Below are 13,626 nucleotides of genomic sequence, written 5' to 3' on the forward strand. Positions count from 1 at the left end.
TAGAGAGGAAATAGCAAGGTGTGAAAATGTTAGTTGATATAAAGAATACGCAAAAAAAAAAAATGTTAGTTTATGCAATTCGCTTGAATAAAAGTCAAACAATTAGTAAGGGAGTGCTAGCCTTGTTAGTAATAGTGTATGGACATTGTTGGGGGGCAGTCAGTCACCCCCATTTGGGCTTGTGCACTTATATACCGGGGGAGCGCGGGATATCGATTGTACTTGGCTCCTGAAAAAAGGTAATGGAAGATGAAGCGGACAGGGTGGGGGGGAAGGGGGTTGTCAATGGCCATTTTGTTGGCTTTTTATGCATCAGCTGTTGTGGAGCTCCTGTGGGGGGAGGAGGTTGGTACCTGTGATCCCGTCTCCTGATTGGATGATGAGCTGCAGACTCACCTTCTGCGCCTGATCCAAACTAGACAGTTACTAAAGATGTGAGGGCAATTATTAATTACAGTCCATGTTATACCATTACTATTTTGCACAGTATATGTTGGGAACTGAAGTACCAGCATGGACTGTACCCCCATCGGTTGCACTGCTAAAATGTCATAAGGGAGTTGTAATAATTCCTGTCACTAAGTGTTCCTCCTCTGAGGAGAATGGCCAGACTGGTTGGAGCTGAAAGAAAGGCTGTGGTGTAGAGCAAGGTGTGATGGAATGAGGTCACCCTCCAATTCCTGTTCTCTTTGCCACAGTTTACCATTCAGACCCTGAGGGAATCCTGAAGTCAGCACTGCTGGCAAAGTAACCTTTTGGATTGGTTGGTAAGTCCACACACAGTCCAATTTCAATTGTATGTACAATCTATACAATCTGTGATCTCATATACAGACCAGGTTGCTGCCACCAACCTGCAATTAAGTGTGCGTATACACTAAGTCTAATTCACTACCTTTCTAGAGATAGTAAAATAACAATATTAATATCAAAACAGTTATAGTATCGTTTGTCTTAGGAGATGTGAATCCTTTGCAGAGCCTTTCAGAACAGTACTTAGACAAACGATTTCTTATTGTTTATTTAAAAAATAATGCACAAATTAAATATAAAAATTGATACATATTAATACAGTTAAAATAATAAGGAATTAAATGTGAAAATAATAACTAATTATAGTCTGAGCAATGGTCAAGTTACCGTATGTTCTTTGGAATTGTAAGTCCAACAGGAGATAGAAAGTCCAATTATGGAAAGTTCTGTGGATAGAAGTCCATGGATAACACAGCCAATCCGTGATGGTTTATGGATGGCTGAAGAAGGACTCTTCTTTCACAGCCTGTGTCCAGCCATTTAACCCTTTCTCCACTGCAGGGTGGGGATGGTAATAAGAGATGGTTCCCCCCTTATACAACCCCCCCCCCCCCCCCCGTTAGTAATATGACCTCAGGCTGCAGTCCAGCACCTTTTGTTTTAGGGATCGAATTGAGTATTTTCTCCAATTATGCCATAACTTGGTGGATATCAGACATATGATATAAAAACCAGCATTTTACACTCCGTCATTATGCTCTGAACCAATCGATATCAAACTCGCTTGGGGTGACACCTTCTCTGTCTAGGGAATCGATATCTCAGGCTGTGAGGCAGCTATTCGATCAATTCATCACATCTCAGAAAGCATACTACGCTTGTCGCTTTACGCACTGTGATTTGTGAACGACTGGGCCCCAGCGGTTTGGCAATATCCATCCATCCATGGAATCATGTGTATTTTATATATCAAAGTTTAATTAAGGGTCACTCACTGCCCTATAGCATACAGGCCTGTGGAATGTCTCTTTGATTTTTATAGTTTTACGACCGGGTGATGTTCTGGCTTAGCTATAGTGTCCCTCTTTGAAGTAGGAACCAGGAATGTAAAGTGACTCTGCCATCATGGTTTATTTATTTCCTCTAGTGTGTGGCTGGCTCAGACATGCAGAATATTTTCTTGTTTTTTCAGTGAGGCTGGGAGCCTAAAGAGGCACTCTACATCACACCTTCATGCACATTTTCATGTGATTGCGCAAATGGCGCTCGCAAAATACTGACACAAGGCACATATAAGAACATGCTATCTTCAATTAACCTTCACTCTCTAACAATAGACAGAGATTTGTTCCCATAAAAAAAGTATCTTTATTACATTCACATACATGTAAAATGGTCACAGCTCATTCATAGAATCATTTATGACATGATCGTGTCAAAACATAAAACAGATGACAGCAGTGCATACTGACTGGAACAGCAGGACAGCATAAAAATGGCCAAGGCCTGGCAGCCATGATGGAACAGAGGAGGAGGGGTGTTACATAGAACAGGTTTACAATCAGCAGTATAATTTCTGTACATTACCTTCCTCTCTCTCTCTCTCCTCCCAGCCATATGATATGATATTGGTGCACAAGCAAAGAGAAAAATCGGCACTAGATGCAGTCCTGGCAGGTCAGGGGATGCAGGTGCATGAAGCAAGTTGTGCCTCCAGTAGATGATGTATCAGTTAAAAAGGAAAAAAGAGCTTCTGGGCACCAAGATGCATAAGGACGTCACCTTTAATTTATCCTCCCAACACCTTCAAAACATACATGCAATGAAAATCAGCCTAACAGCCGTTTCGCAGGATAACCTGCTTCTTCAGAGGCAGCACATACTGTGCTGCCTCTGAAGAAGCAGGTTATCCTGCGAAACGGCTGTTAGGCTGTTTTCCGAATAAGTCCTTCTCATAAATGACTTATTTATCACCTACCTACCCGTATTTTTCGGACTATAAGACGCACTTTTTCTCCACCAAAATTCCAAATGTACAGATTTGTGTCCCCCAAAAGCAGATGCAGGACATAGCGGGAGCTCTCACCTATCCAGCCGCGGGCTCCGAGTCCTGCATTCTGCTTTGTCCAGCGATTGGATCCAGCTGTCATCACGGCTTCTCTTGCTGATGAGCGGCACACCCCCAGAATCCTGCGCTCGCCTGTGCACCCCGTCTGCAGCCGCTCCACCACCGCTGTCTCACACTGCCGGAAACCCAGGCTGATGTTCCTTGCCTGCACGGATGATGAGCGGCACCCCCCTGGAAATCTGCACTCGCCGCTGCACCTTATCTACAGCCACCCGACTACTGCTTTCACCACAGGTTGATGTTCTTGCCTGCAGGGATGATGAGCGCCACGCCCCGGAATCCTGCGCTCGCCGGTGCACCCGGGGAATCCTTCCCTTCCTGGTGCACCCCGTCTGCACCCGCCCGACCACCGCTGTCACCACACTTCCGAACCCGGGCCTATGTTCCTGGCCTGCGTCACACCCCCGGAATCCTGCGCTCGTGAGCGCACAAAGTTTGCAGCCGCTCCACCACCTCTGACGCTACTTCGCTGGAGACCCGGGCCAATATTCCGGGGGTTTCGTCATGAAGGAGTCCGCACACAGACTAATCGGAGCAATTACCACAAGTTTATTGTCCCATCACATGTATTATAAATCCACAGTCTGACCTGCATAGGCCTATGCAGGTCAGACTGTGGATTTATAATACATGTGATGGGACAATAAACTTGTGGTGATTGCTCCGATTAGTCTGTGTGCGGACTCCTTCATGACGAAAGTATTTGATGGCCTTGGGGCCCGGCACCAGCTTACCCACTGACGTGAGTGCGGTCTTTTGATTCACAATATTCCGGGGGCACGCCCCCGGAATCCTGCTCTCACTGGCGCTGAAGCTGCTCCATGCCCACCAAAGACCCGGACCGTTATTTCTGCTGGACTGCCTCTTACCCACATACTTTCAGACGGCTGATGAGCAGCACTCATGCTCCCATCTGTGAACAGGGTGCACACCACGTGGGGACCTCCAGCTCCTGGCTCCTATACCGATGCTGATGAGAGACCCTGCCACTGCAGAGGACCCACAGCAGCTGTGATTCTGTGTCCCTGGAAGCCCCCCTCCGCAAGTATTGGAAATGTTGGATGACTAATGTATTAGTATTTAGTGTAGGTTGTGGGGACTATGTAGTTCAGTGTAGGTTGTGGGGACAGTGTAGATTAGTGTAGGTTATGGGGTCTGTGTACATTAGTGTAGGTTGTGGGGGCAGTGTAGCTTAGTGTAGGTGGTGGGGTCTGTGTAGCTTAGTGTAGGTTCTGGGGTCTGTGTAGGTTGTGAGGACAGTAGTGTAGCTTAGTGTGGGTTGTGGGTACAGTGTAGCTTAGTGTAGGTAATGGGGGAAGTAGGGGTTAGTTTAGCTGGGCAGTGTAGTTTAGAGACAGTCTGCGGGAAGAGGGAGAAAGGACCATAAGATGTCCCTGCACTATAGATGCACCAGGTTTAATTTTTTTTTTCCATGGTTTTTGTCCTCTGAAACTAGGTGCGTCTTATAGTCCGGAGCGTCTTATCGTCCGAAAAATACGGTAATAGATAAAATTAACCTTTCAGCACATTTACAAGCAAAATAATCACTAAAACCGTAACATCTGCAAGATCTGCCCTTTCCTGACCTCTGTCACCACCAAACTCCTCACCCATGCCCTCATAATTTCCCACCTTGAATACTGCAGTTGCCTTTTGTCTGGGCTCCCTATGACCCGAATTGCCCCGCTGCAGTCCATCATGAATGCGGCAGCAATAATTATCCACTCCTCCCATCGCTCCACTATGGTGGCTCCCATCTGTGAATCCCTCCACTGGCTTCCTATCCAGTCCAGAATCAGATTCAAGATACTGTGTCTGTCCACAAAACCTGCACAACCTACATTTCCGATCTTACTCAGAGGAACACACCTAGCCGCTCACTCCACTCCTCTAATGAACTTTGTCTCAATGCCCCCCGCTTCACCCAACCCCATGCACGGCTCCAAGACTTCTCAAGAGCTGCTCCAACACTATGGAACCTATTCACCCACCTCCATTCCTGTAAACCCATCCTATGGATCTGAGTGAACTCTTGAGTGAACTCGACTTGCCTAATCTCCATGCTCCCATCCAGTGACTGACTAAGCATTACCTTGTACTCATACTGTGCTGTGTGATCTGGTTTGCATGTATTCCTGTATTGTCTTATTGCTGTATGTAACCCCTAAATATTGTCTGTAACCTTAACTAATGTCCAGCGCTGTGTAATATGTTGGCGCTTTATAAATACAATAAATAAATAAATAATAAATACAAGTAAGTTGTTCCTGACTAACTTCATTTAAATATTACTTTTCTTAGTTTAATTTTTTTGCTCTTTGGGAGCTTAAAAAAGTAACACAGATTAGCTTAAAACAGAGGAAAACAGGTGAAAAAGCTTTGTGAATCATGCCCAATGTCTTCTTTTGCACAGAAAGATTTCCCACACTCTGAGAATTTAAATAGATGCTCAGCTGTGTCACTTTTTCATGTGAAAGTAGGTGTCCTCTGTGAGAAAAGCATTTCCCACATTCTATGTATGAAAAGGATTTTCTCTGGTGTATTTGTGGCTCTACTTTACAACCAATACTTTACCCACACTCTAAACATGAAAATGGGTGCTCACCTGTGACTTCTCTGGTGAGTAACTAGGTTTGCTTTCTGAGACAAACATTTCCCGCTCTCTGAACATGGAAAGGGATTCTCACCTGTGTGTTTTCTGATGTCTTAGAAAATAACATTTATTACTAAAACCTTTCCCACACTCCAAAAGTTTTCACACTCTGAACATGAAAAAGGCAGCTAGCCTGTGTGGGTTGCCTGGTGTCTAAGAAGGTCTTTTTTGTTATTAAAACTTTTCCTGCATTCTGAACATGAAAAAGGATAGATGCCTATGTGACTCCACTGGTGTCTGAGAAGATGTGTTTTAAGCTTAAAACCTTTCCCACACTCTGAACATGAGAATGGACATTCCCCTGTGTGAGATCTCTGGTGTATAAGAAGGTATCCTTTCCTAACAAAACCTTTCCCACACTCTGAGCATGAGAATGAGCGCTCACCTGTGTGAGTTTTTTGGTGCATAAGAAGGAATCTTTTCTTAAAAAAACCTTTCCCACACTCTGAACATGAGAGTGGACGTTCCCCTGTGTGAATTCTCTGGTGTATAAGAAGGTGACCTCTCCTAACAAAACTTTTCCCACACTCTGAGCATGAGAAAGGGCGCTCACCTGTGTGAGTTCTCTGGTGTATAACAAGGCTTCCTTTCTGAGTATAAGATTTCCCACACTCTGAACACGAAAAAAGACGCTCACCTGTGTGGCTTGTCTGGTGTCTATGAAGCTCTGATTTGTTATTACAACCTTTCCCACATTCTGAACATGATAAAGGATAGAATCCTGTGTGACTTGTCTGGTGTCTACGAAGGCTTCCTTTCTGATTAAAACTTTTCCCACACTCTGAACATGGAAACAGCTGCTCATCTGTGTGGCTTGTCCGGTGGCTAAGAAGGTCTTTTTTGTCATTAAAACATTTCCCACACACAGAGCATAAGAATGGATGGATGCCTTTGTGACTACTCTGGTGTCTAAGAAAGGTTGTGTTATAATTAAAACCTTCCCCACACTCTGAACATGAGAAAAGATGGACACCTCTGTGACGTATCTGATGTGACAACGGTGCTGTATTCCTTGGATGAAGATGTCCCTCTGAAGAGTTCCCAACATCGTGTCCATCTGGAGGGAAATTACATTTTCTTTAGAAACTGAATTTCTAATTAGTAACACCTTCACAAATTTATGGAATAGAAATGGGTCAATATAATATAATCCCAACATAAAAGTAGAAGCCACCTGCTAAGACAAAGTACCAGTACATTACAATAAACTGAATCCCAGTGTAGGTATACTGAGGATAATTTTACATTAAGTAAAGGAGATGGGCCTTGTGATGGAATAGCCGTGAGAAACGCAGGCAAATCGGGAAGATTCGCGCAGTCGATTTTCTGATCGCTTCCCGGTTAGATTTGCGCAGTCATTGCAGCGATCAGAATGACATTTTTTCTTTTCCTGAAGTATGTTTGCTGACCAGTGAAGACATGTTGGTTTAAATTAACTTGATCAAAAGAGGCCAGTTCACACGTTCCTGTCACAACTCTGACCAGGTAGTTACCTCATCACAGTTACCTGTGGTGGACAGCATACACAGGAATAGTCAGGAAAAGCCACAGCAGGGGGCCTATTCAAAACTGCAGTCCCATAGACAGCACGGCAGCAACAGAGCAGGACATTGTCATGTGGACAGCCAAAAGTGAAAATATAGCCAGTCATTTTTTGGTAACACTGAGGCAGGATGCAACTGACTATCTCTACTAAAATAACACATTTAGGCGCAGTTGAAATTGCGCACGTTTTAAGACATTGTGGGAGTTTGTAGCCATTCCTAAGCAGAGCTATTAATTTTGGTGCAACCACTTGGGCTAGACTCAGGATTTTTAGTCTCTGTATGATTCCCCGAATCCACTGTGTATTAATTTGTTATCAGCGCAACTGTGGTTTTATAAGTTTAAACCTAAATCTCTCTCCAAAGACTTGAACTGTGATTGGTTTGTCAACCAGAGGGGCGGGCTTGGTCCCACCCCAAAACTAGCTTCCTCAAAACCAGGATGCATACAAGGGGGGGGGCAGTGCTCTCCTGTGTACCATCACCTGATCAAGCCAGCCAGAGGACCATGTGGCTGGTGGCCATTTTGCCTGAACTGAAGCAAAGCAACTTTACGTTTTTCCAGAAAGGACATATTTCCATGAACTTAAGTATTTTCTTCCCTTATTTTTATTTTCCATACTGTGCTACTAATGTCTCTATAATTGTTGATTTTAACGATTTCCTGTATATATTATTTATAATAAACGACGCTAACGACATTTATTTGTTCGGCTACACCTATTATTCAGCAACACCAAACCGAACCTAGCTTCTGAAGAGTCGCTACTATTATTGATAGCTAGATAAACTAGAGTGTTGAATATACAATGGAGAAACTGTGCCACTAACAATGTCAGCTGCTCCAGTGGACTGAGTGTTCCTCCAACACCTTAATAACCGAATAATCAAATATATAGAGGTCCACAGCGCTAAAAAATATATATAAATCAATTTTATTGCTTTACAATAAAAACAAATGGTACCTAAATGCATGTGATTTAAAGGGACAGGTGCTATTTTAGTCTAAGGTCCTTTAGGTACCATTTGTTTTTATTGTAAAGCAATAAAATTGATTTATATATATTTTTTAGCACTGTGGACCTCTATATATTAGATAAACTAGAGTGTGTTTAACCGTTTTTATTTGCAGGTATTAGTCACAGTATAGTTGGAGCTCCTACCCTTCTGTAGGATGGTGGCAGTTATACCCTGAAATAGTGTGTAAATTGTATTACCGTAACTCACAAGCTCCCTTCTAGTCGTTCTGCTGCAAAAATCCCAGCGGTTTCTGCACACCGATTGCATGGTGTGTGTGCTGAAACCGATTGGAAGGCATTGTGCGGTCCGGCCACTAGAGGGCTTGTGATAGGCCTTTCATATGGTGTACAGAATTCCCTCATCATTTGTTGGTGCTATGATGTTATATTGAGGAATGGAGATGGGCCTTTCATAAGGTGTACAGTATTCCCTCCTCATGTGTTGGTACTATGATGTTATACTGAGGAATGGAGATGGGCCTTTCATATGGTGTACAGTATCTCCTCCTCATTTGTTGGTACTATGATGTTATACTGAGGACTGGAGATGGGCCTTTCATATGGTGTACAGTATCTCCTTGTTGGTGCTATGATGTTATACTGAGGAATGGAGATGGGCCTTTCATATGGTGTACAGTATCTCCTCCTCATTTGTTGGTACTGTGATGTTATACTGAGGAATGGAGATGGGCCTTTCATATGGTGTACAGTATCTCCTCCTCAGTTGTTGGTACCATGATGTTATACTGAGGAATGGAGATGGACCTTTCATATGGTGTACAGTGTCTCCTAATTTGTTGAATGAATAGGAGGTAAGTGTATTCCTTGAAAAAGGAAGCACAGAGATAATGGGAGCCCCAATAGTGTAATATATGTCACGAAAATGAAATTGTCAAAGGAAAGGAAGCATAAAATTCTTACAGGTGGGTTGCAATGAGGGAAGCCAACCACATAAGTGGGGATTCACAATCCCGACTCCACTCGGATGTCCAGAAAGGTACTGCATGCAGTCGCTCTCTTATGAAAAAACTGGTACTAGTCTTGGCAAAGCCACGTGAGACTAAACACACCCCTCCAAATGGGGGGTGTAAAGCACAGAGGGGGAAGGTGGTGCCCAAGGATGTGTAAAGTTTGGTTAATTGTTTACATGATATGTATACATGTTTGAGTACATTATCTGCTGGCCCTTCCGTGGTATTTAATGCGTTTTCATTATCCATTTTATGTTAATTAGTACTAAAAACCTATTCCTTTATGGATCTCCCGACTATCATCCTAGTTTATCTATGTTCTCAATATGGAATATAGAGTATCTGCTACTTTGGTTGCAATTCAAACACAAGTAAACTATACTTCTCTGTTATTACGTTTTAATTAACCTTGCCTTCTGATAATTGCAATAGGCCTTAATATTTACAGTATGGATGACACATATTATTCAGTTGGATAGACTCTAGGGGTCATTTTATTGCACACAGTCAATAGTCCACTGGACTTCACTGACAATGATGGAACATTTTTCTTATATATATTTAACTAGTAAAAAGGCCCACCTGTTAAAAAACAGGCACTAGGCCATGGCCGCTATGCAAATTGCATACCGATGCCTCCCGCTCACCAGTCCCCCACCACTGCCCGAAATATATGCATACAGGGAGATGTTGCAGAGGGGTTTTATTATATAGGATACCCATGGCGTTATACAGGGACCTGCTAGAATGAGCAAGGGGTCTAACTGATACTTATAGTTAGTTGAATGCATTGCCCTATTGGGAACCTGGACCTTATTCTATTATAATATGGTTTAGACCTTTGTCTTGTAACCCTTGAAACTTGATATCTTTCCAAAGTTTCTCTCATTATTTAATTATTGATTACGGTAATGTTCAATATATTACCCTCAGCTATTTAGTTGGGTGTCCCGGGTTGCGGGTCTCCACTGCTGTCTGTTTCCCCCACAGAGGGGCTTACTTTAGCCTATATTGTTGGCTGCCCCTGTTTAATTCACATTTTAGATTGTTGGGTATAAGATCTCCATACCCTTGGTTATGGTTATGGATGTAGGGTGGGTCAGGTTGTTGGGCATTTTTTCTTCATTATGGTATGTTCTGGATGTTAGTCATCTTATCATACTGATTTGTCCTTTCTGCTCTTCTTTCCTTCTTCTTCCTCTTCTCTGCTCTCGGCTCTGGTAGTCTCTCCTCTAGGGTCATACAATTCTTGTCATCAGTACCACATGGCATGTTTATCTACTTAAAGATGGATCCACTGTTTCAATTCTCTTTTTAATTTTTAAATGGCTACCCTTAGATACATAACATGGAATGTTCGAGGTTTAGGTTCACAGATCAAACGGTCCTTAGTATTTAATTATCTGAAGCTCTTAGCGGGGCTGGTTCCTGATATACACGATTGCGACATTTCCGCAATTTTTACTGCAATTTTAATGAAAGTGAATGAGTGATTTTTAAAAAGCGCTAATCAATCACAAAGCGCCCAGAAAAGCGTTTATAGTGTGTAATGAATGTAGAATTATCTCCGTGGTCAGCGCACAAAATGTGCGCTGACACTGTGGAAATCCTCCACAAGCGTTTGAATAACAGAACCCAGCTTTGGTGCAATGCGCCTGTAGAGGGGAATTCCCACCGGCAGATGGAGCTGTGGAGTGCAGGAATAAACCCTCTGCACTGCCACAGATGCCAGATAGGAATTGTACGAGGGGAAGCAATACAGGGCAAGACAGCCCCTAGTGAGAGAGAGTGAGCACAGAGAAAGAATGTATGTATGTCCACCAATCTAGTCGCCACCTAGTGACGGTGAACACACAACAGCGAAGACCAAGTGGGAAAGCAATCGCAAGAATGGCGATTGCTAATAGCGACGCAAGACTCAGTAAAGACAGAGCATAGGTGCAGTAAGAAAGACACAGCAAACAATAATGAACAGAACGCCAAGGAAAATAACAAATGCACTAGCTAAACACGGTCGCCGCACGAGAAGCGCAACAGAGACAAAACATGCCAACCCTGACTAACAAATGAACCCAGAAACACAAACAAACAACAGAAACGCTTGCTATCCGGTTGCCTTACCTCAGGCAACAGCAAGCGTTTGCTCCGGACAAACAGACAACAGGAACAAGTTAGATAGGATCCACTGCTCTTCCGCAAGAGCAAGTGCGATCCGTACACAGGAACAGGACTGAAAAGATCCGCTGCTCTTCCGCAAGAGCGAGTGCGATCCGCACAACAAGACAGATGGAGCAACCAGTAGCAACCGCAGCCGAGGTTAAACTCCAAGATAGAATACAGAAAGCTCCACCGCCTCTAACGCTAGGGCGAATGCGATCCAAACAGACAGAGCGATTTCCTGTCAGCCGCCGCTGGCGACAGAACTATCGCAACAGAAAGACAGAACAAGGCAATACAGATAATAACGACCTCACTATGCTAGAAGGAATGCAAGTGCACTCCCAAGGAATTACTCTAAGATAGCAATATTAGCAAACAATAAGCAGAGGGCTGAGACTCCAGGTAAGTTAGCAGGAACAAACCTCTATGACCAGCAGGGAATTCTGGGAGGAAATGGTATTTATACTGCAAGCCATCAAAGGAAGCAGCTAAGCAATTTGCATGACAAGTGGATGCAAATTCCTTCATAGAACAGCAACTCTGAAAGTTGCAGAGTGAAGACAGGTCTCTTTTCCAGGGACCTGCAGCACTCAGACCTAAAAAATGGTCAAAAAGCTGTCTGCCTGTGCAGACAACAGAGCAGATCATTACATAGTGTGTGAATGGGCCTTTAAAACTCCAATCTTGGCCAGAGATAGATTAATACAAGTTAAATTCCTACATCGTACATACCTCACTCCTGAGAGAATGCACAAAATCTCCTCATCCAATAGCGCTATTTGTCCAAAATGTCCATTAGAGCGTGGTACATTTTATCACATGATCTGGCGCTGTTCCAAAATATTGTTTTTTGGAGTGCGATTTATCAGTGAAATACTCTCTCTGCAAATTGTAAGCTGTCTGAAAATAGCTCTACGAGGACATATGCCTGAAGTATCAATTGGCAAACACTCCCAATATCTTATTTGAATTCTCTGTTTTTATGCTAGGAAAGAGATTTATGTATGGAAATCGAACGCTGTATCGTCAATTAATCGGTGGAAAAAGACAATTGACACAGCTCTTCCTCTTTATCGTATGACATACAAAAACGCAATTGCCCAATGAGATTTGATAAAATATGGCCACCCTGGTACAGCAACAAAGACACTGCCGGCACTGAACCAAATTAATCTGTATATCATCATGGATTGCCATGCCTGTTGGGTTGTCATTTTGGTACTGAGTAGTTAATTCCTGTTCTATATGAACCATGAGGGGGACGCTCCAGAGCTTCTCCTTTTTCTCTTCTCCTCCCCCCCACCTTTCCTTTTCCCTCCTTTTCTTGCCTTCTTCCTCCTTTCTTTTTTTTTCTTCTTCTGCCATGTCATTGGGTATAAAAATAGAGTTATAGCTAGGGATGATCAATAAGATGCACATTTTTCCAAAATTATGCAAATTTTTATACAAATGTATGCAGTCTGAAAACGGACCAATTAATTTAAACCCAGGTTTAAATTGGTTGGTCCATTTTCAAGCTGCATATATTTGCATAAGAATTTGCTTACATTTGCATCAACTCGGAATACTTTGCATATCTGTGATCAGGAGTATTGCAGTGTATAATCAGTACAAGTCACATAAGACAAATAAGTCAACATATGACAATGAGGACATAAAAGAGCAGTTGCTATAACTAGGGATTAGTTATAGACACTGCTCTTTTATGTCCTCAATAGCAGACCAAAGCCCATTTAAAAATAGGCTCTAGGGTCTGTTTCTCGCCGCCGCATGCACTGCGCATGCGCGCGTACACCTACCACACTGGCGCGCACCCGCCGCACACGTGCTCACAACCGCTGCATGCACACCCGGCCGCCCGCTCACACACCCGCCCGGCTCCCTGGCCCCGTCCCTGTCCTCCAGTCTCTGTGCGGCTGGGTCCGTGCTGCGTACATGCGCAGTAGCAAAAAGCACGGACCCAGCTACACAGGGACAGCGTGACGCAGGAACACAGGTTTTATTATAGAGGATTGTCATATATTGACTTATTTGTCTTATGTAACTTGTACTGATTATACACTGCAATACTATTGTGTATTTCTGATATACAGTACTATAATGACTTAACCCTCTGCGCAGGGCTTTCCTCTTGCTTTTCATAATATATTGTTCTTTAACAAAAAGAGAAAAACAATAAAAACAACTGATGTTGAGAAAAAGGGGAAAAGGCTTACCTTGATAATGACAACTTTATATAAAAATGAAATTGATGATGCACCTTAGCCGGTCCCAAATTTCAAGCATCACCTGCACCTGCTGTGTCCTATATCTAAAACGTCTCTTAACCCATCACTAACTGGACCCCCTTCATCTGATCTCAGTAGCCCTAAACCATTAGCCCAGTCTAAAAAAACTA

At 43.2% G+C, this 13,626-nt stretch overlaps 1 protein-coding gene across 1 annotated transcript in view; it reads right to left on the reverse strand.

Annotated features, from left to right (window-relative positions):
• Window positions 1-13,626, reverse strand: part of LOC137536998 (oocyte zinc finger protein XlCOF7.1-like) — a 39,966-nt gene that overhangs the window by 20,960 nt on the left and 5,380 nt on the right. Inside the window, exon 7 of the mRNA XM_068259158.1 lies at window positions 5,681-6,591. Within this exon, the coding sequence (XP_068115259.1) occupies window positions 5,681-6,591 (911 nt within the window). The remainder of the gene's footprint in view (window positions 1-5,680; window positions 6,592-13,626) is intronic.

Source organism: Hyperolius riggenbachi, chromosome 10 (genome assembly GCF_040937935.1).
Source record: "Hyperolius riggenbachi isolate aHypRig1 chromosome 10, aHypRig1.pri, whole genome shotgun sequence".
Classification (NCBI taxonomy): Eukaryota; Metazoa; Chordata; class Amphibia; order Anura; family Hyperoliidae; genus Hyperolius; species Hyperolius riggenbachi.